Consider the following 13,228-nt stretch of genomic DNA (forward strand, 5'->3'; position numbering starts at 1 on the left):
GTGCTCGTCTCTCGGTCCTTACGCAGATACCGAGTTTTGGCCATTGGAGACGAAAAGGATCCAACCAGGCAGGAAGATGAACTGAACAGGTAAGCACCAGACTGACCAAGGGCCTTTCCCTCAGCTGGTTGGTCAGGCTGCCGGGGGCCCGGTTCAGGGGCCACCCAGGGCCAGGTCTAGCCCGCCTGCCATCTCTGAAAATAAAGTTCTACTAGAGCACAGCCACGCCTGGCCCATGTGCCGTCTGTGCTGCTTCTGCCCTGGAGCATCAGGTTGAGTGGCTACGACAGACCATGCAGTCCTCAGAGACCCCGAGGTCTTCCTTATCCGGCTCCTTCCAGGAGAAGCTTGCTGACCCTGGCCTTGTGAATCAGTGGCCCAGCCTTAAGGCGGATTGAATTGAATTAAGGCGCAAAGGATTTGAATTCCGGGCCCATGAGCTTTCTGCACATAGCTCTGGTTAGAAAAGCTCAGCTGTTTTTTTCCATGTTGGAAAACCAGTGTTCAGTTTGATTTTAGTTCTATTTTAGTGAGAAGCTTCTTTGGAGAAAAATTTAAGATTAGAGGAAAGTGGGGCATACGGCTAGGTCAGTTGGTAGAGGATACAACTCTTGATCTGATAGATAGGGCATGCGACTTTTGATCTCATAGACTGGTGAAAAAAATCTCAACGCTAACTGCATTCGTCAGTTGTCACATAAACCCGTGTCCAGGGTATGGCGCCCGTTACCTGCTAAGAGGAAACGTTTCTCCTTGCAAAAATTGACCTGTTAATAAGGCTTAAAAACCACCACTTCTTTTGTTTTGATTTGTGAATAGTTTTGGCATTCAGGTCACCTTTAGGGGGAATCACTTTTTCTAAATAAAGACTGCGTCTGCCCAGGCTGAGCGGTGCCCGTGACCCCCAGCCTCATGTGCTCTGCCCCCTCCCCACTGTCCCTCAGCGTGGATGACATCCACTTCCTGGTACTCCAGAACCTGGTCCAGAGCACGCTGGCCCTCTCGGACAGCCAGATGGAGTCCTGCCGGTCATTTCAGGTGGGTGACGGGGACCCAGTGACAGCCTCACTGCAGTGCTGTGGGGCTCGGGCCGTCGGGCGGGGGCCGAGTGCGGCCCTCGCTCTCTGTCTTCTCAGCTGTGCACTCTTGGTGGGGGAGGGTGGCCCGATTTCCCCAGAGACTCCTGTGCCCCCTTCCTCCATCTTCCAAGTGTGGGACAGGATCCGGTGACTTCCAGAATCCTTCCCCGGGCGGAGGTTTTAAGTCGAGTATAAATGCAGAAGATGAGGCCGTGAGCCATGACAGAGCTGAGGGAGTGACTGACCTGTGCCGCTTACCTTCTCCTATCAGAACGTAGAGATGTCGAGCTGTTTTGATCGCTAGAGATCACTGAGCGGGAAAGCGGCCTTTCTGTGGGCCGTGGGCTTCTCTCTTCTGAGCACATATTAGTAACATTGCTCTGTCCTGGCTGAGTGACAGTGGGAAGGAGGAAGGTGCTTCTCATTCGACCCTGTCCTGAGCCTGGGGAGCTGCTGGTATCAGCACTCATTCATGAGCACGGAAATGTGTTTCAGAGGCGTGAAGAAGCAAGGGCCCATGACCTCACAGCACTCTCCGTCAGACCTGAGACTGTGGTTCCCGGGCCCCTGCGGAGAGGTGTTGAGGAGGGCCTGCATTGCCCCACATCACCGGGGCCGGTGCCTCCCTTGTTCTTAACGACCACATCGGTCAGCAAGTGGGCCCGGGCCCGCCCCCAGAGGCCGCAGAGCGGGTGGGAGACTGACAAGTGTGCTGCCGGTCTCCAGACTCAGGGTGTAGACAGCAGAGCGCCCCCGGGGGAGACAGCGGGGTGCACACCCAGCCTCGGCACCGCCCACATTGTGCAGGTGATGCTTATTACTTTGGCCACAAGGGAGATGAGGAAGACTCGGGGAGAAATGCAGTGATTTCGTGAAAGTCCGTGGCCAGGTGTGACCACAGTCCTTGTACAGCAATGGCCAGGCCCCCACAGACCGGAGACTGAGTGTTCATGTCTCTTCTTTGAATTCGTCACTGTGAGGTGCAGGTGCTTGTCCAGCGGTGACATCTGGGACAGTCTAGTGGGGGGCCATGCAGTCGTCTCATTCTTGCCACCCTTGGTGCCACGGAGCCCTTGAACCCTACTTATTCACACGAAGCGTGTGTGTTTCCTAGGGGGAGACTGGTCGTGGGGCCCCCTCCTCCATGCCCAGAGCCTTGTATGAGCCTGAACATGCCAAGAATGAGACCGGAATAGGTGGGGTGGGCCAGATGTCCCACGGACACCGTCCCCGGTCTGGCCCCTGGCTCTCTGTCTTGTTGGACCTGAGCTTGTTTAAAAAGAAAAAATTTTTTTTTTTTTTTTTTTTACTTACTGCCTCCATTGCCCATAAAATTCCCAATTTCTGACTTTACCTGTGGCCCTGGAGGGCCCTTCTGGCTGTGCTGCCTAGCAGGGATTTGAGCTGGACAGGGCCTCGGGAGGTAGTCCAACTGCCCACCACACGAGAAAGTCCAGCCCCAGAGTGTCCTGCTGCTGCTTGTCATTCTTCCAGATCCATTTCCAGGTGGTGTCTGGGCTTTGCTGGGGGAGTCAAAGGCCTCTCAAGGGCAGAGGCTGTATGTAGGATCCCGGCTAGGCTCCCTACAGCCCCACTTTTCCGAGAGGTGCCGTGCAGGGCAGTGGGTGGCCATCTGGCAGGCTGCACCGCACTCCCTCCTGCCCTCTCCGTAGCGTGAGCGCTCCCGCGCCACACCCGCAGCTGTCAGGGGAATATGCCCTCTTATCATTGCCTTCACATGGACGAGAAGAGCGGAAGACACCAGGCTTCCCACGAGAAGCTGGCTCCCAGCTTGCACTTGCCCACAGGGCAGGAGCGGTGGTGTCACGGCCGGTCTCCAGCCTCTTGCCCTCTGCCCCATGCAGTGCTTCCCGCCTCAGGCCTGTGTGCCACAGCTGACGTGCAAGCGCTGCCTAGAGAAGTTGAGGGTGGTGTGCGGGCCTCAGACCGACGAGGCGCAGTGTGTGCGCAGACCCCCTCTGGCTCCAGGAGAACACCCGGTATTGCCACAGCTCCCCGCTGACTGCCACTTTGGCTTCCAATCTCTGTGTCCCTCTGCAGTGGCTCAGTGGTGAGGTCACTGGGCTTGAGGGCAAGGCCTTGTTGGTCCCAGCCCTGCCCAGCGGTGTGGCCTTGGACGATCCCTTGAAGTCCATGAGCCTCCGTCCTCTCTGCCGTTCGTGGTTCCATGGTTCTCAGGCCAACGTGGCAGAGAACCTCCTAAGCCTAAAGTCCTCAGACCATGACCACACGTTTTCCTGGCCAGTGCTTTTGAGGAGACAGGTCTGGCAGGAACTTCCTTGTGTCCGGCATGTGTTAGACATCCACTGTTCGGTCAGCTGGCCGATGGAGTCAGTGCCTTCCAAAAACGGGAGTCATCGGGACCCTGCTGGCCCCACAGGCCTTGGAGCTGCTCTTCCTCTGGGCCGGGTCCGAATCCGAGCCACAGAGCTGGGGTGGTGTGGCCAGCCAGAGGAGCGTCTGCGGCAGGCCAGGCACTGCCATCCACCTTTGCTCTGTGCCGGGCCCTGCCGTGGCAGCCGCAGACCTTGAACACGTGCTCCTGTGGGACTTCCTTTCTGGTGGGAGAGAGACAAGTAAGTGAATGAGGTCGTTTCAGGTGGAGAGACGTGCTGCGGAGAATAAAGCGGCTCCTGCAGTACACTTGACCGCAGGGGACATGGCGGAGCTGAGAGTTGAGGAGTCAGCCTTGTGAAAATTCAGGGAGGTGCGGTCTAAGAAACGGGAGCCACAAACGCCAGGCCCCGCGGCGGGGAGACTCTCTGAGGGAAAGTCCGGAGGCCAGCAAGGCTGGAGTGGTGGGCAGGGCCGTGCTCCCAGGAGTCCTTGCCACGCGGAGTGGGCACGGGGTCCTCCCTCTGCAGAGGGAAGCCACATGTGGTCTGACGGAGGCACGGGGCTCCCTGTGGCTGCGTGGCGAGTGGCCAGGGGCTGGGGGCCAGGAGAGCAGTTGGGTGGAGGCTCCAAGAGGAGCGGTGGTGTAGACGGCATCAAGCACCTGTGTTTGGGCACAGTTTATGTGGACACGGCCAGCTGGACCTCCTGGTGGGCTGGGCGAGGGCTCAGGAAAGTGAGTGGTATCGGGTGGTTCTGCCTTGACTCCCACGACCTTGTATCCCCAGACGGAGCCATCCTTTGTCTCCAGTGCCTGTCCTTCTCTGGGGTGCCCTTCTCTCTGACAGGGATCAAAGTTGACCTCGAATGGCAGGTCCTCCCGCCCTGCACCCCCAGGAGTCTGCTCCAGCCTCCCAACCCCTCAGCTCCATATCGGTCCCTCCAGCACACGTGATCAGTTCCCACTTCTGTGCACCCCACGTTCTGCTCCTCCCCCACACCCCAGCTGCCAGAGAGCCTCGCTCACCCTTGGCCTCGCTGTGTTGCAGACTTTCCGCCTGTACCGTGAGTATAAGGACCACATCCTCGTGAAGGCCTTCATGGAGTGCCAGAAAAGGAGCTTGGTTAACCGGCGCCGGGTCAACCACATGCTGGGCCCAAAGAAGAACCGGGCCCTGCCCTTCGTGCCCATGTCCTACCAACTGTCCCAGAGCTACTACCGGTGAGCCCCCAGCGGGGCTGGGGCCAGGGCGGGGCCCCAGGTTGGAGGGCGAGCTGCCTCTGGAGCGGGTGTCCATCCATGCCTGTGCCACTTGCTCAGGGACAAGGGCAGTGCCCTCGGTAGCGTGGGACATGTACCATTCTGCAGGTGGTATGTTTCCCTTCTCCTGTCAAACTGGGAGAAGTGAGTGACATACCCATGAGCCCATCAAAAGGCACAGCATCCTGGTGGGGCCTCGTTGGGCATTCTTAAGGCTCAGGGCCGCGCCGAGCCATGTGTTCGGTTTGAAGCTGTCCCGTAGCTGGATTCCAGACGCTGTCTGCAGCCCCTCAGCGGTCTGAGTGGTGGTCTGGGATGCTGCGAGTTGCCCTCCGCAGCCCCAAGTCACGGGACCCTCACACCAGCGGCCAGCGCGGCCAGTCTCTGTTACCTGCTCGGCATGTCATGCCACCGACCCCCTTGACCACACAAAGGGGAAGTCTGTGAAATCGTCCCAGGGGTTTGGCCTTGGCAGCCCTTGGCCTTGGCCGGCTTCCTCTTTTCCAGGCTGTTCTCTTTGTCAGTCCTCTGATTACACTGAGGCTGTGGTCAGAAACAGAACAGTAGAATGGGGGGCTTTTGCTTTTTCATGCGTCCCTTTGTCTGTGAGTGTAGACACTTGTGCCTTTCTCAAACACCCTCCCCCCCCGCCGGTCTCCTTGCCTCCCTGGAGCACAGCTGGCTATAGTAAAAAGAGCTGTGGCCTGGGAACCAGAAGACGAGGGCCCAGGTCTGGCAAGACTATTTGACCTTGAGCTTGTTCTTGACCATTTCCCCACCGCGGCATTCTTGACTGTGAGCCGCGGGGCAGCGTTCACATCCGGAAGACTTCCAGACCTAGGCCCCTGTCAGAGGCTTGTGGAAAATCAGGCTTCTTGACTCTGCTGTCGCCTCGCGGAGACAGTGACGTGGACATACGCGTCCCGTCGCCTCTGCACGGGTTCGGGGCTTTCCTGGGGGGAAAGATGATCGTCTCGGGAAGTGCGTTCGTCTTCCCCAGTCTGGCTCCCGTCTGTAGTGAATGTTGAGGTGGAAAAGAGGGCTTCGGCGGGCCTTCAGATCTTCAGCAAAGCCCGTAGCCCATCCACGTGGAGGCCTCCAAAGTCCTGTCCTCGGTTTGGACCTTACCTCCTTTGTGTCCATGCAGGATTTTTACGTGGCGCTTTCCAAGCACCGTGTGCACGGAGTCGTTCCAGTTCCTCAGCACAATCCTGGCCGCCGGCAAGTTGGACCAGCCTGATAATTTTTCCTTCCAAGACCAGGATACTAACAAGTCTACAAGTCACCTGGTGGCGTTTTCTCTGGACAACCCTGGAGGACACTGCGTGGCCGCCCTAACCCTTTTCTCTTTGGGCCTCATCTCTGTGGACGTCCGGATCCCGGAGCAGATTGTCGTGGTAGACAGCTCCATGGTAGAGAACGAGGTCATGAAGAGGTAAGGATGGGGCTGTCACCAAGCTTCATGCGTGCTCTGAGTGCAGCTGGGGGCCTCAGGCACCGCGGCGTCCTATGGTGTCTGCATTTTTATTCACTCCGTCATCTGGTCTTTTATTTCTTAAGATGTTATGTATTTGAGAGAGAGAGCACGGGCGCGCACACACACACACACACACACACACACACACACACACACACACACACACACACACACACACAAGCAGGGAGGGGGCAGAGGGAGGGGGAGAAGCAGGCTTCCCACTAAGCAGGGGCTTGATCCCAGGATCCTGGGATCATGACCTGAGCTAAAGGCAGATGCTTCACTGGCACAGCTCCGGGTCACCCCTGGTCTTTCTTCACTCCACAAACACATGCTGAGTCTGTCGTGGCTGGCGCTGTGTGGCACCTGGCACGTGAGACGGCAGATGTCAGCAGTGCGGCAGGGAGCTCCCGGGGACGGAACCTCAGATCTGGGGACTGGGACCAGTCCGGTGCCTCGTGCTGGTGCCTCTAGTTGCGGGGGAGCCAGCAGCAGAGTTGGAGAGACCTGGCTTTGCCAAAGAGAGGGACCTGGCACGGTGTGGTGAGGAGGGGTAAGGCGGGAAGGTAGCTTTGGCAGAGGTTCCTTGAGGGCCTAATAGCTAAGCTGGAATTTAGTGGAACAGCAGGCAGTTTTGGGACTGAAACTGGAAGGGTTTCCTGCCAGAAGGACAGCCCTTGCAAAGACACTGGTGAGCATGGCCTGTGGGGAGATGGTCAGAGGAGATGGTCAGAGGAGATGGTCAGAGATGGTCTGGAGCTGCCGTCCACCCTGCCCTTCCTAGCCAGACGCCGGGGGTCGGGGGAGGGGGTCCGCAGTGACCACAGGCCATTGCTGAGGTTGGACCACGGTGACCACTCTCTGAGCCGGCAGAGGCGCTCGGCCTGTGCTCCGTCACCCAGGTCCATGCTCTTCTCTTAGTCTGGGCAAGGACGGGGGCTTGGATGAGGACGACGACGAGGAGGAAGATTTGGACGAAGGCTCGGGAAGCAAGCGCCGGGCCATTGAGGTGAAAGCCCGCCAGGCCTCCCACACCAACTACCTGCTCATGCGGGGCTACTGCGCGCCCGGCATCGTCAGCACCCGCAACCTCAACCCCAACGACAGCATCGTGGTGAACTCCTGCCGGGTGACGTTCCGGCTCCGCCGCACGCCCCTGCCCACGCGGCTCTGGCCCACCGGTGAGTGCTGCCTGCCGACCCGGGAGCCGCCCAAGGGCCAGGGCTGGCGCAGACTCCCCTCCAGGACTCAGGAGCACACGCCACCCCAGACCGCTTAGCATGGCTTTGCCCTCTTGCTTTGAAAGAGGGGCTCTCGTTTGTTTCCGTTTTTTACACTCTTTCTAGCCCTTCTGTGGGTTACCTCTGAAACTCTGAGTAGCTTACTTAAACCTTGCTTTGCCATACCTCGAATTTGAGAGTGTCTCCTTCCTCTACATGAAATGAGAATATTCGGGCCCCTCAGCCCTGCGCGTCTCCTCCCCTGTCCCACCCCTTTCCTGCCTCTGCCTTCCCGTCACCTGTTGGGGTGCATGGTATTCAGTTTAGTTTCAAAGCCCCAGTTGGTGTTCTGTGCTGTCTGGAGTTTGGCTCGGGCCAGACCTGTGACCATGGTCTTAGCAGAGCCGGCTTTTCCAGCAAGCCACGTGCAGCAGCCCCGGCTCATGGAAGCTCATGTTCAGGGTGGAGTCTCGAGGGGTCCCCCAGGATCTGAGGAGCCGTGAACACAGGAGCAGCAGGAAGGCAGGGCCCAGACAGCCAAGTTGAGGAACCCCCTCCAGAGCTCCGGAGCTCCTGTCCTCGGACCCCAGCCCTATCTTCCTGCCCTTTATCCCAGCCCCAGGGGCACATCCCCACCGCCGGGGGCCCATGCCCTGTCTACCCAGAAGGTGACCCCTCCCTGTTTGGACGGCGCTGAGTTGGTGTTGGAGCGCGTTCCTCCTCAGTATTGCCTGTGCCCTGGGCTGGGCTGATTCGGGTCCTCCTCGTCTTCACAGTCCCTTCTCTGGAAGAGCTGCCCGTGGGTATATCCTGCCTCCCGGCCACCTTCACCAGGCTGATCCAGAGCCAGGGGACCGCCTGCAGCCTCGAGGAGTTTGTCCAGCAGGTGGAGCTGTGCGGGTACGAGGCCGGGGACGTGTGTGCCGTCCTGGAGGTCCACGGGGTCATCGCGGCCGCGGGCTGCTTCGGGGTGGACAGAGTGGAGCTGAGCAGGTGGTTCTCCGCCTTCGAGAGGACCGACGCCGAGCGCACCCGGACCTTCACAGACTACGTGCAGGTGAGCCGTGCTCTGGAGAACCATGGGGTACGCGGAGGGTACCCCACATCGGCCGGACGCACGCTGCCAAAGAGGGGCTCGGTTTGGGGCGTGTAGTGTGATTTCTTCCCAAGTTAAATGAGTTGCCAAGATGAAAAATGGGAGACTTTGCCTAAAACCCAGCTTCTCTGGGACATTAGAAGGGTTGTCACCCTGGGCCCCGCTTCTTCAGCACAGTGGCACGGAGCCAAGTAGGGGCATCTGCTGGGCCCACGGGACTCCCCACTTTACTTGCCCGGGTCCATTGTCACCAGGGACCCTTGAACCCAAGAAACGTAGTAACAGACGGACCTTTTAAAGCGAGTGCCTTGGAGCCAGCTGGCCCAGCTCTGCGGGGTCTGTAGTTGGAGCAGGGCGCACTTCACCTAGTGGGGTTTTCAGACAAGTGTTCGTGAGCGCAGGATGTGAGAGCAGGGTCAGGATGACTGTGCCCCTGGTGCCTTGAGAGCCGCAGGAGGTGAGCCGAGACGGGCAGGTGGCTCCCCAGGCTTCCTGCAGCCTGGCCCAGGGCCCCAGGTGACAAGCGCTTACAGCGAGCCCTCCCCAGACCTGCATGACCAGTATGAGTCTGCTTCCAGGAAGTGAACTGGGGCAAACTTTTGCGTCCCAACTGGTGGGTTTCTAAGCTGGGAATGAAAAGAAAGGTGATAGTGTCGGTGCAGTGCCTCGATCAGAACAGGGACTGGGAGGCAGGGCATGGTGTGAGGATGAGAGGAGTTACTGTCATTCATGTGGGGACAGTTGTGGCTTTTTTGCAGGACATGAGAGCACTCGGGGTGTTGAGTTCCCTGGGAGGACTCATTCACGCAGCTTCGGCTCTCAGAAGTTCACCCCAAGCCTGGAAGGGGCAGGGCTGCCCCAGGGCCACAGGGCCAGTGGGCGCCCTCCAGGCTGGAAGCCAAATCTCGTCCCTGAGCCATCTGTCCTGGTGGTGCTGGGCTTCCCGTCTGCCTGGGACGCTCAGATGCTGCGGGCAAAGGAAGCAAGCGTGCGGACCCCGCGATCCCACGCAGACCCAGCGTGTCTCCTGCTTTTCCTAGGACCTCCTGGAGCACCACCAGGTCCTGGAAGTCGGTGGCCACACCATTCGCCTGGTGGCCATGGCCTCTGCCCAGCCCTGGCTCCTGCACTCGGTGAGGCTGAAAGGCAGAGAGGAGGATGCATGCCCTCCAATGACAGACCTCCAGGCCAGACCCCCGCACAGGCCTGCTCGCGAGGACAGCCCGGCGAGGAGGCCGGCTCTGCCCTCCCAGGGCCCCCGGAGCACCAAGAGGCGTGCCAGTTGCACGAGCCATGACGTGGCTGGTCAGGGCGGGGAGGCCAACCCCGAAAATACCCACAAGCCCCCTGCCAAGAGGCCCACGCTCCAGGATGTGCGCTTGGCCCCCAGCCCTGGGACCCGAGCAGAAGAGGAGCCAGAATCCCCAGCGCCTGCTCTGCCAGCAGCTCCCGGGGACTCGGGTGTGGAGGAGCCTCCCCCTGGAGTACCGGGGGCCGGGCTGGAGGACCAAGAGGATGGCAGGGTTCCCAGCCCTGTGGGCCGGGAGCAGCCTAGCTGTCAGACCCAGCTTCCAGAAGGATCTGAAGACCCCAGAGGTACCAAATGAACCTTGTCTCTCATCCCACCTTCCCCCTCCTGCCCATTCTCTGTCCTGGGGCCTAAGTGCCCCCCCCCAACGCCTTCCCTGAGACTGGGAACCCCAGATTTTCCTAGCCTCAGCACTGGAGGTGGGAGGGCTTGCCTCTTTCCACTTCCTGTTTCCACTAGAGGACTTCAGGGTCTCCTGAGAAGGTCTGTGAGTGACAAGTGCAGGACAGGAAGGGTGGTTCTGGAAGGCGTTGTTGGCTGCTGTGTCCCGCATGAGGGCACGGTGGCAGGAACACGGGGTGTCGCACCCTGTCAGGACTGGCAGACTTGCAGGGACTGAGACCTGCCGTGTTCTTTCCCCACAGTGTAGACGCTCTCACTCATGCTCCGCACTGGCCTCTTCCCAGGATTTCTGAAGGCGTCTTTATTTCCTTGGGGCTGTTTCTGCCTTAGGGGTTCATGCACGCAGCTCTGAGGTCAGGGCTTCTGGGCGGAGGGTGGGGCGCTCACTTGCCTCCCCTCATGGGGCTGCCTCGGGGCCTGGCAACGCCCCCCACACTTGCACACCGTGGCCCAGCCCAATCTGGTTGTGGGTGCGCTGGCTCTGGCCCCCCCAAGGGGAGGGCTCTGTGAGGAGTGGGCTTGCTGTCCCTATGCTCGCGGCTCTGTCTCCAGAACCCGGAAGGACGCATCGTGTGAACGAAAGGGGGAGAGATGGACTCCCGCCTCTTAGGTCTCGTGTCCTTTCCCTCCTCTGTCAGGTTCGGCCGAGAGCTCTGTGGTCTGTGGCCTCCCCCAAGCAGCATGGGAAAAGTGAGTGTGTGCCCAGATCCAGGTGGCCTGGCGCGGTGCATGGGTGCGAGGGTGGGGAGTCTGTCCCCAGGATCTCGGCAGTGATGGTCACATGGAGATCTTCCATAGTCTGGCGCGGTGGCTCTCAGCCCAGGGACCTGGGAACGTGTGGAACTTTGGTTGTCCCACGTGCTGGGGGAGCAAGGCAGGAGCGGTGAGGGCCAGAGGTGTGGACGTCGCCAGTGGGTGGGTCCGTCTGGAACCATGGCTTTCACAGGGGCCTTCCTGGTGTGGGGGCGCTTCCCACGCATGTGCCCATGTCCCTCGGCTGCCTGGGGCCATGAGCCCTGGCTCATATGCAGCCCTCCCAGGCCCCAGTCGTGGCGGTCAGAGCCGAGTGTCCCACTGGTCCTGGGCCCTCCCATGCCTGGAGCCTATGTAGCAGACCAGCCAGTGGGGGGAAGGGGGGACTGCTGTCTGAGACACAGAAGGAGAGCATCTGCATGGAGACCTCTGTGAGCTTGGCCTCATGTGGAGGCAGCCGTGGCCCGGGGCTGGGCCGGAGCTGGTAAATCCAGACGTCAGCGCCGGGTCCTCCCCAACGGCCGTGGTTAGGGCTGAGTGCGAGCGGGGCCCCTCAGCCGGCAGCCCCAGGCCCTGCGGTTGGGACCCCTCGTTCCAGCTGGGAAGGGAGGAGTGGAGGAGCACTACCCCCGGCCCCATGATGTGGGCCAGTCCCCAGCTGCCCCAGGTGTCAGTGTCTCGTCGGTGGAGCCGTGTCCCCTTGCCCACCGAGCCTGATGCCTGTGTGCCACGCCCATAGGGACTGTGAGAACATCTCATTCGTCGCCCGGCCATGGCGCATCGTGGATGGCCATCTGAACGTGCCGGTGTGCAAGGGCATGATGGAGGCCGTGCTCTACCACATCATGACGCGGCCTGGCATCCCTGAGAGCTGCCTGCTGCGCCACTACCGGGGCGTGCTCCAGCCCATCGCCGTGCTCGAGCTGCTGCAGGTGCGGCTCCCGCCGAGCCTGGCCCGAGCCTAGGCCCCTGCTGCAGCCTCCCAGGGCGGGGGGAGGGGGTGTGACTGGCCGGAGAGGTCTAGGCCCAGCCTGAGAGCCAGGCTGTTCCCGTGGGTCCCTTCCTACCATCACCCCCCGTGCAGCGCTACCCTGAGCAGCGTGCTCGTTGCCCTCTGAGCGTGCCAGGCTGGCGGCTGAGCCCCTCGCCCATCTTCCCTGGGCCCCTGCAGCCCCCACCCTGCCCTGGGGTCCTGCAGCCCCTGAGGTAGGACAGGACGGAGAACCTGGTCTGCAAGGGCGCCGGTCACCCTGGGTGTCCTGCTGTCTCTAGGGCCTGGAATCCCTGGGCTGCATTAAGAAGTGCTTGCTGAGAAAGCCGGCGGCGGTCGGTCTCTTCTCCAAGCCCCGGGTCCCCGAGGTGCAGACGTCCTCCAGCCCGAGCGAGAGCACCACCGTGTTCTACGAACCCACGCTGGACTGCACCCTGCGGCTGGGCCGCGTGTTCCCCCACGAGGTCAACTGGAACAAGTGGGTCCACTTATGAGACACATGCAGTCACCGTGAGCCCCTTCTCCACCACTGGCTCCTGAGGAGGGCATGACTCCCCCAGGGGGACTCCACCTGGCCCCCACATGCGCCGCACCCCACTTGGTGCGCAGGGACAGGTCTGTGCCAAGCCTCTGGCCTGGACCTCGGAGGAGGGCCTCCCACCCGGCCGCTCTGGGGGTCTTGCCGGACCAAGGGCCCTGCTGGGTCCCACTGGGTGTTGTCAGGGAGCAGCTGCCGGAAGGCTTGGGTCCCTGCTCTCCCTTTCTTGTTCCCAGGGCATCCTAGCCGTGGCCGCAGGCACAGATCCTGTTCTCCGTCGCTGCCTGCCTTCTGCGGAACTGGGGCTGTGGTGAGTTTGAGAGGCCTCCAAGGGCGTCCACCGTCAGGGAGCAGAGCGCCTTCCGCCTTCGGTGCGGACCTCAGCGTTGTCGTCCTGTGGCTGTGAGGGGTTGGGAGCGGGCGCTGCTCGCACTGCGTTGCCAGTTCTGGGCGCCCCGGCAGAAAGGCCCTGTGCCCCCAAGCAGCGGGACCTGGGGGGTGGGGTGCGCATCACGGGACAGGGCTGTGTGTTCTGCCACCAAAGGCCCTGGCAGGGACTGACCGCTCTCCAGGCAGGACCTCAGACCCGGAGAGGAGCCTGGGGCTCCCTTGTCGGCCTGGCAAGACGCGCGGCAACCTCGGGGGTGGGGGGTGGGGTGCCCTTCCGGTAGGCTGGGGCTGAGGAGCCGCGTGGGCCTGGGGTCGGTTTGTTCTTTTCACTTCTTCTCTCTTTAAAAAAAAAACCCC

General features: G+C 60.9%; 1 protein-coding gene across 3 annotated transcripts in view; it reads left to right on the plus strand.

The window, feature by feature from the left end:
- Window positions 1-13,228, plus strand: part of GTF3C1 (general transcription factor IIIC subunit 1) — a 69,321-nt gene extending 56,093 nt beyond the window's left edge. Inside the window, exons 29-39 of one of the 3 annotated variants that reach the window (XM_045993191.1) lie at window positions 27-89; window positions 945-1,038; window positions 4,484-4,656; window positions 5,843-6,130; window positions 7,094-7,353; window positions 8,169-8,449; window positions 9,529-10,084; window positions 10,838-10,889; window positions 11,692-11,884; window positions 12,225-12,421; window positions 12,718-13,227. In XM_045993191.1, the coding sequence (XP_045849147.1) occupies window positions 27-89; window positions 945-1,038; window positions 4,484-4,656; window positions 5,843-6,130; window positions 7,094-7,353; window positions 8,169-8,449; window positions 9,529-10,084; window positions 10,838-10,889; window positions 11,692-11,884; window positions 12,225-12,421; window positions 12,718-12,727 (2,167 nt within the window). In that variant the 3' untranslated portion in view covers window positions 12,728-13,227. Of the gene's footprint in view, window positions 1-26; window positions 90-944; window positions 1,039-4,483; window positions 4,657-5,842; window positions 6,131-7,093; window positions 7,354-8,168; window positions 8,450-9,528; window positions 10,085-10,837; window positions 10,890-11,691; window positions 11,885-12,224 lie in introns of all 3 variants that reach the window. The other 2 variants (XM_045993190.1, XM_045993192.1) reach the window with 2 other exon arrangements.

This window comes from Meles meles, chromosome 21 (genome assembly GCF_922984935.1).
Source record: "Meles meles chromosome 21, mMelMel3.1 paternal haplotype, whole genome shotgun sequence".
NCBI lineage: Eukaryota > Metazoa > Chordata > Mammalia > Carnivora > Mustelidae > Meles > Meles meles.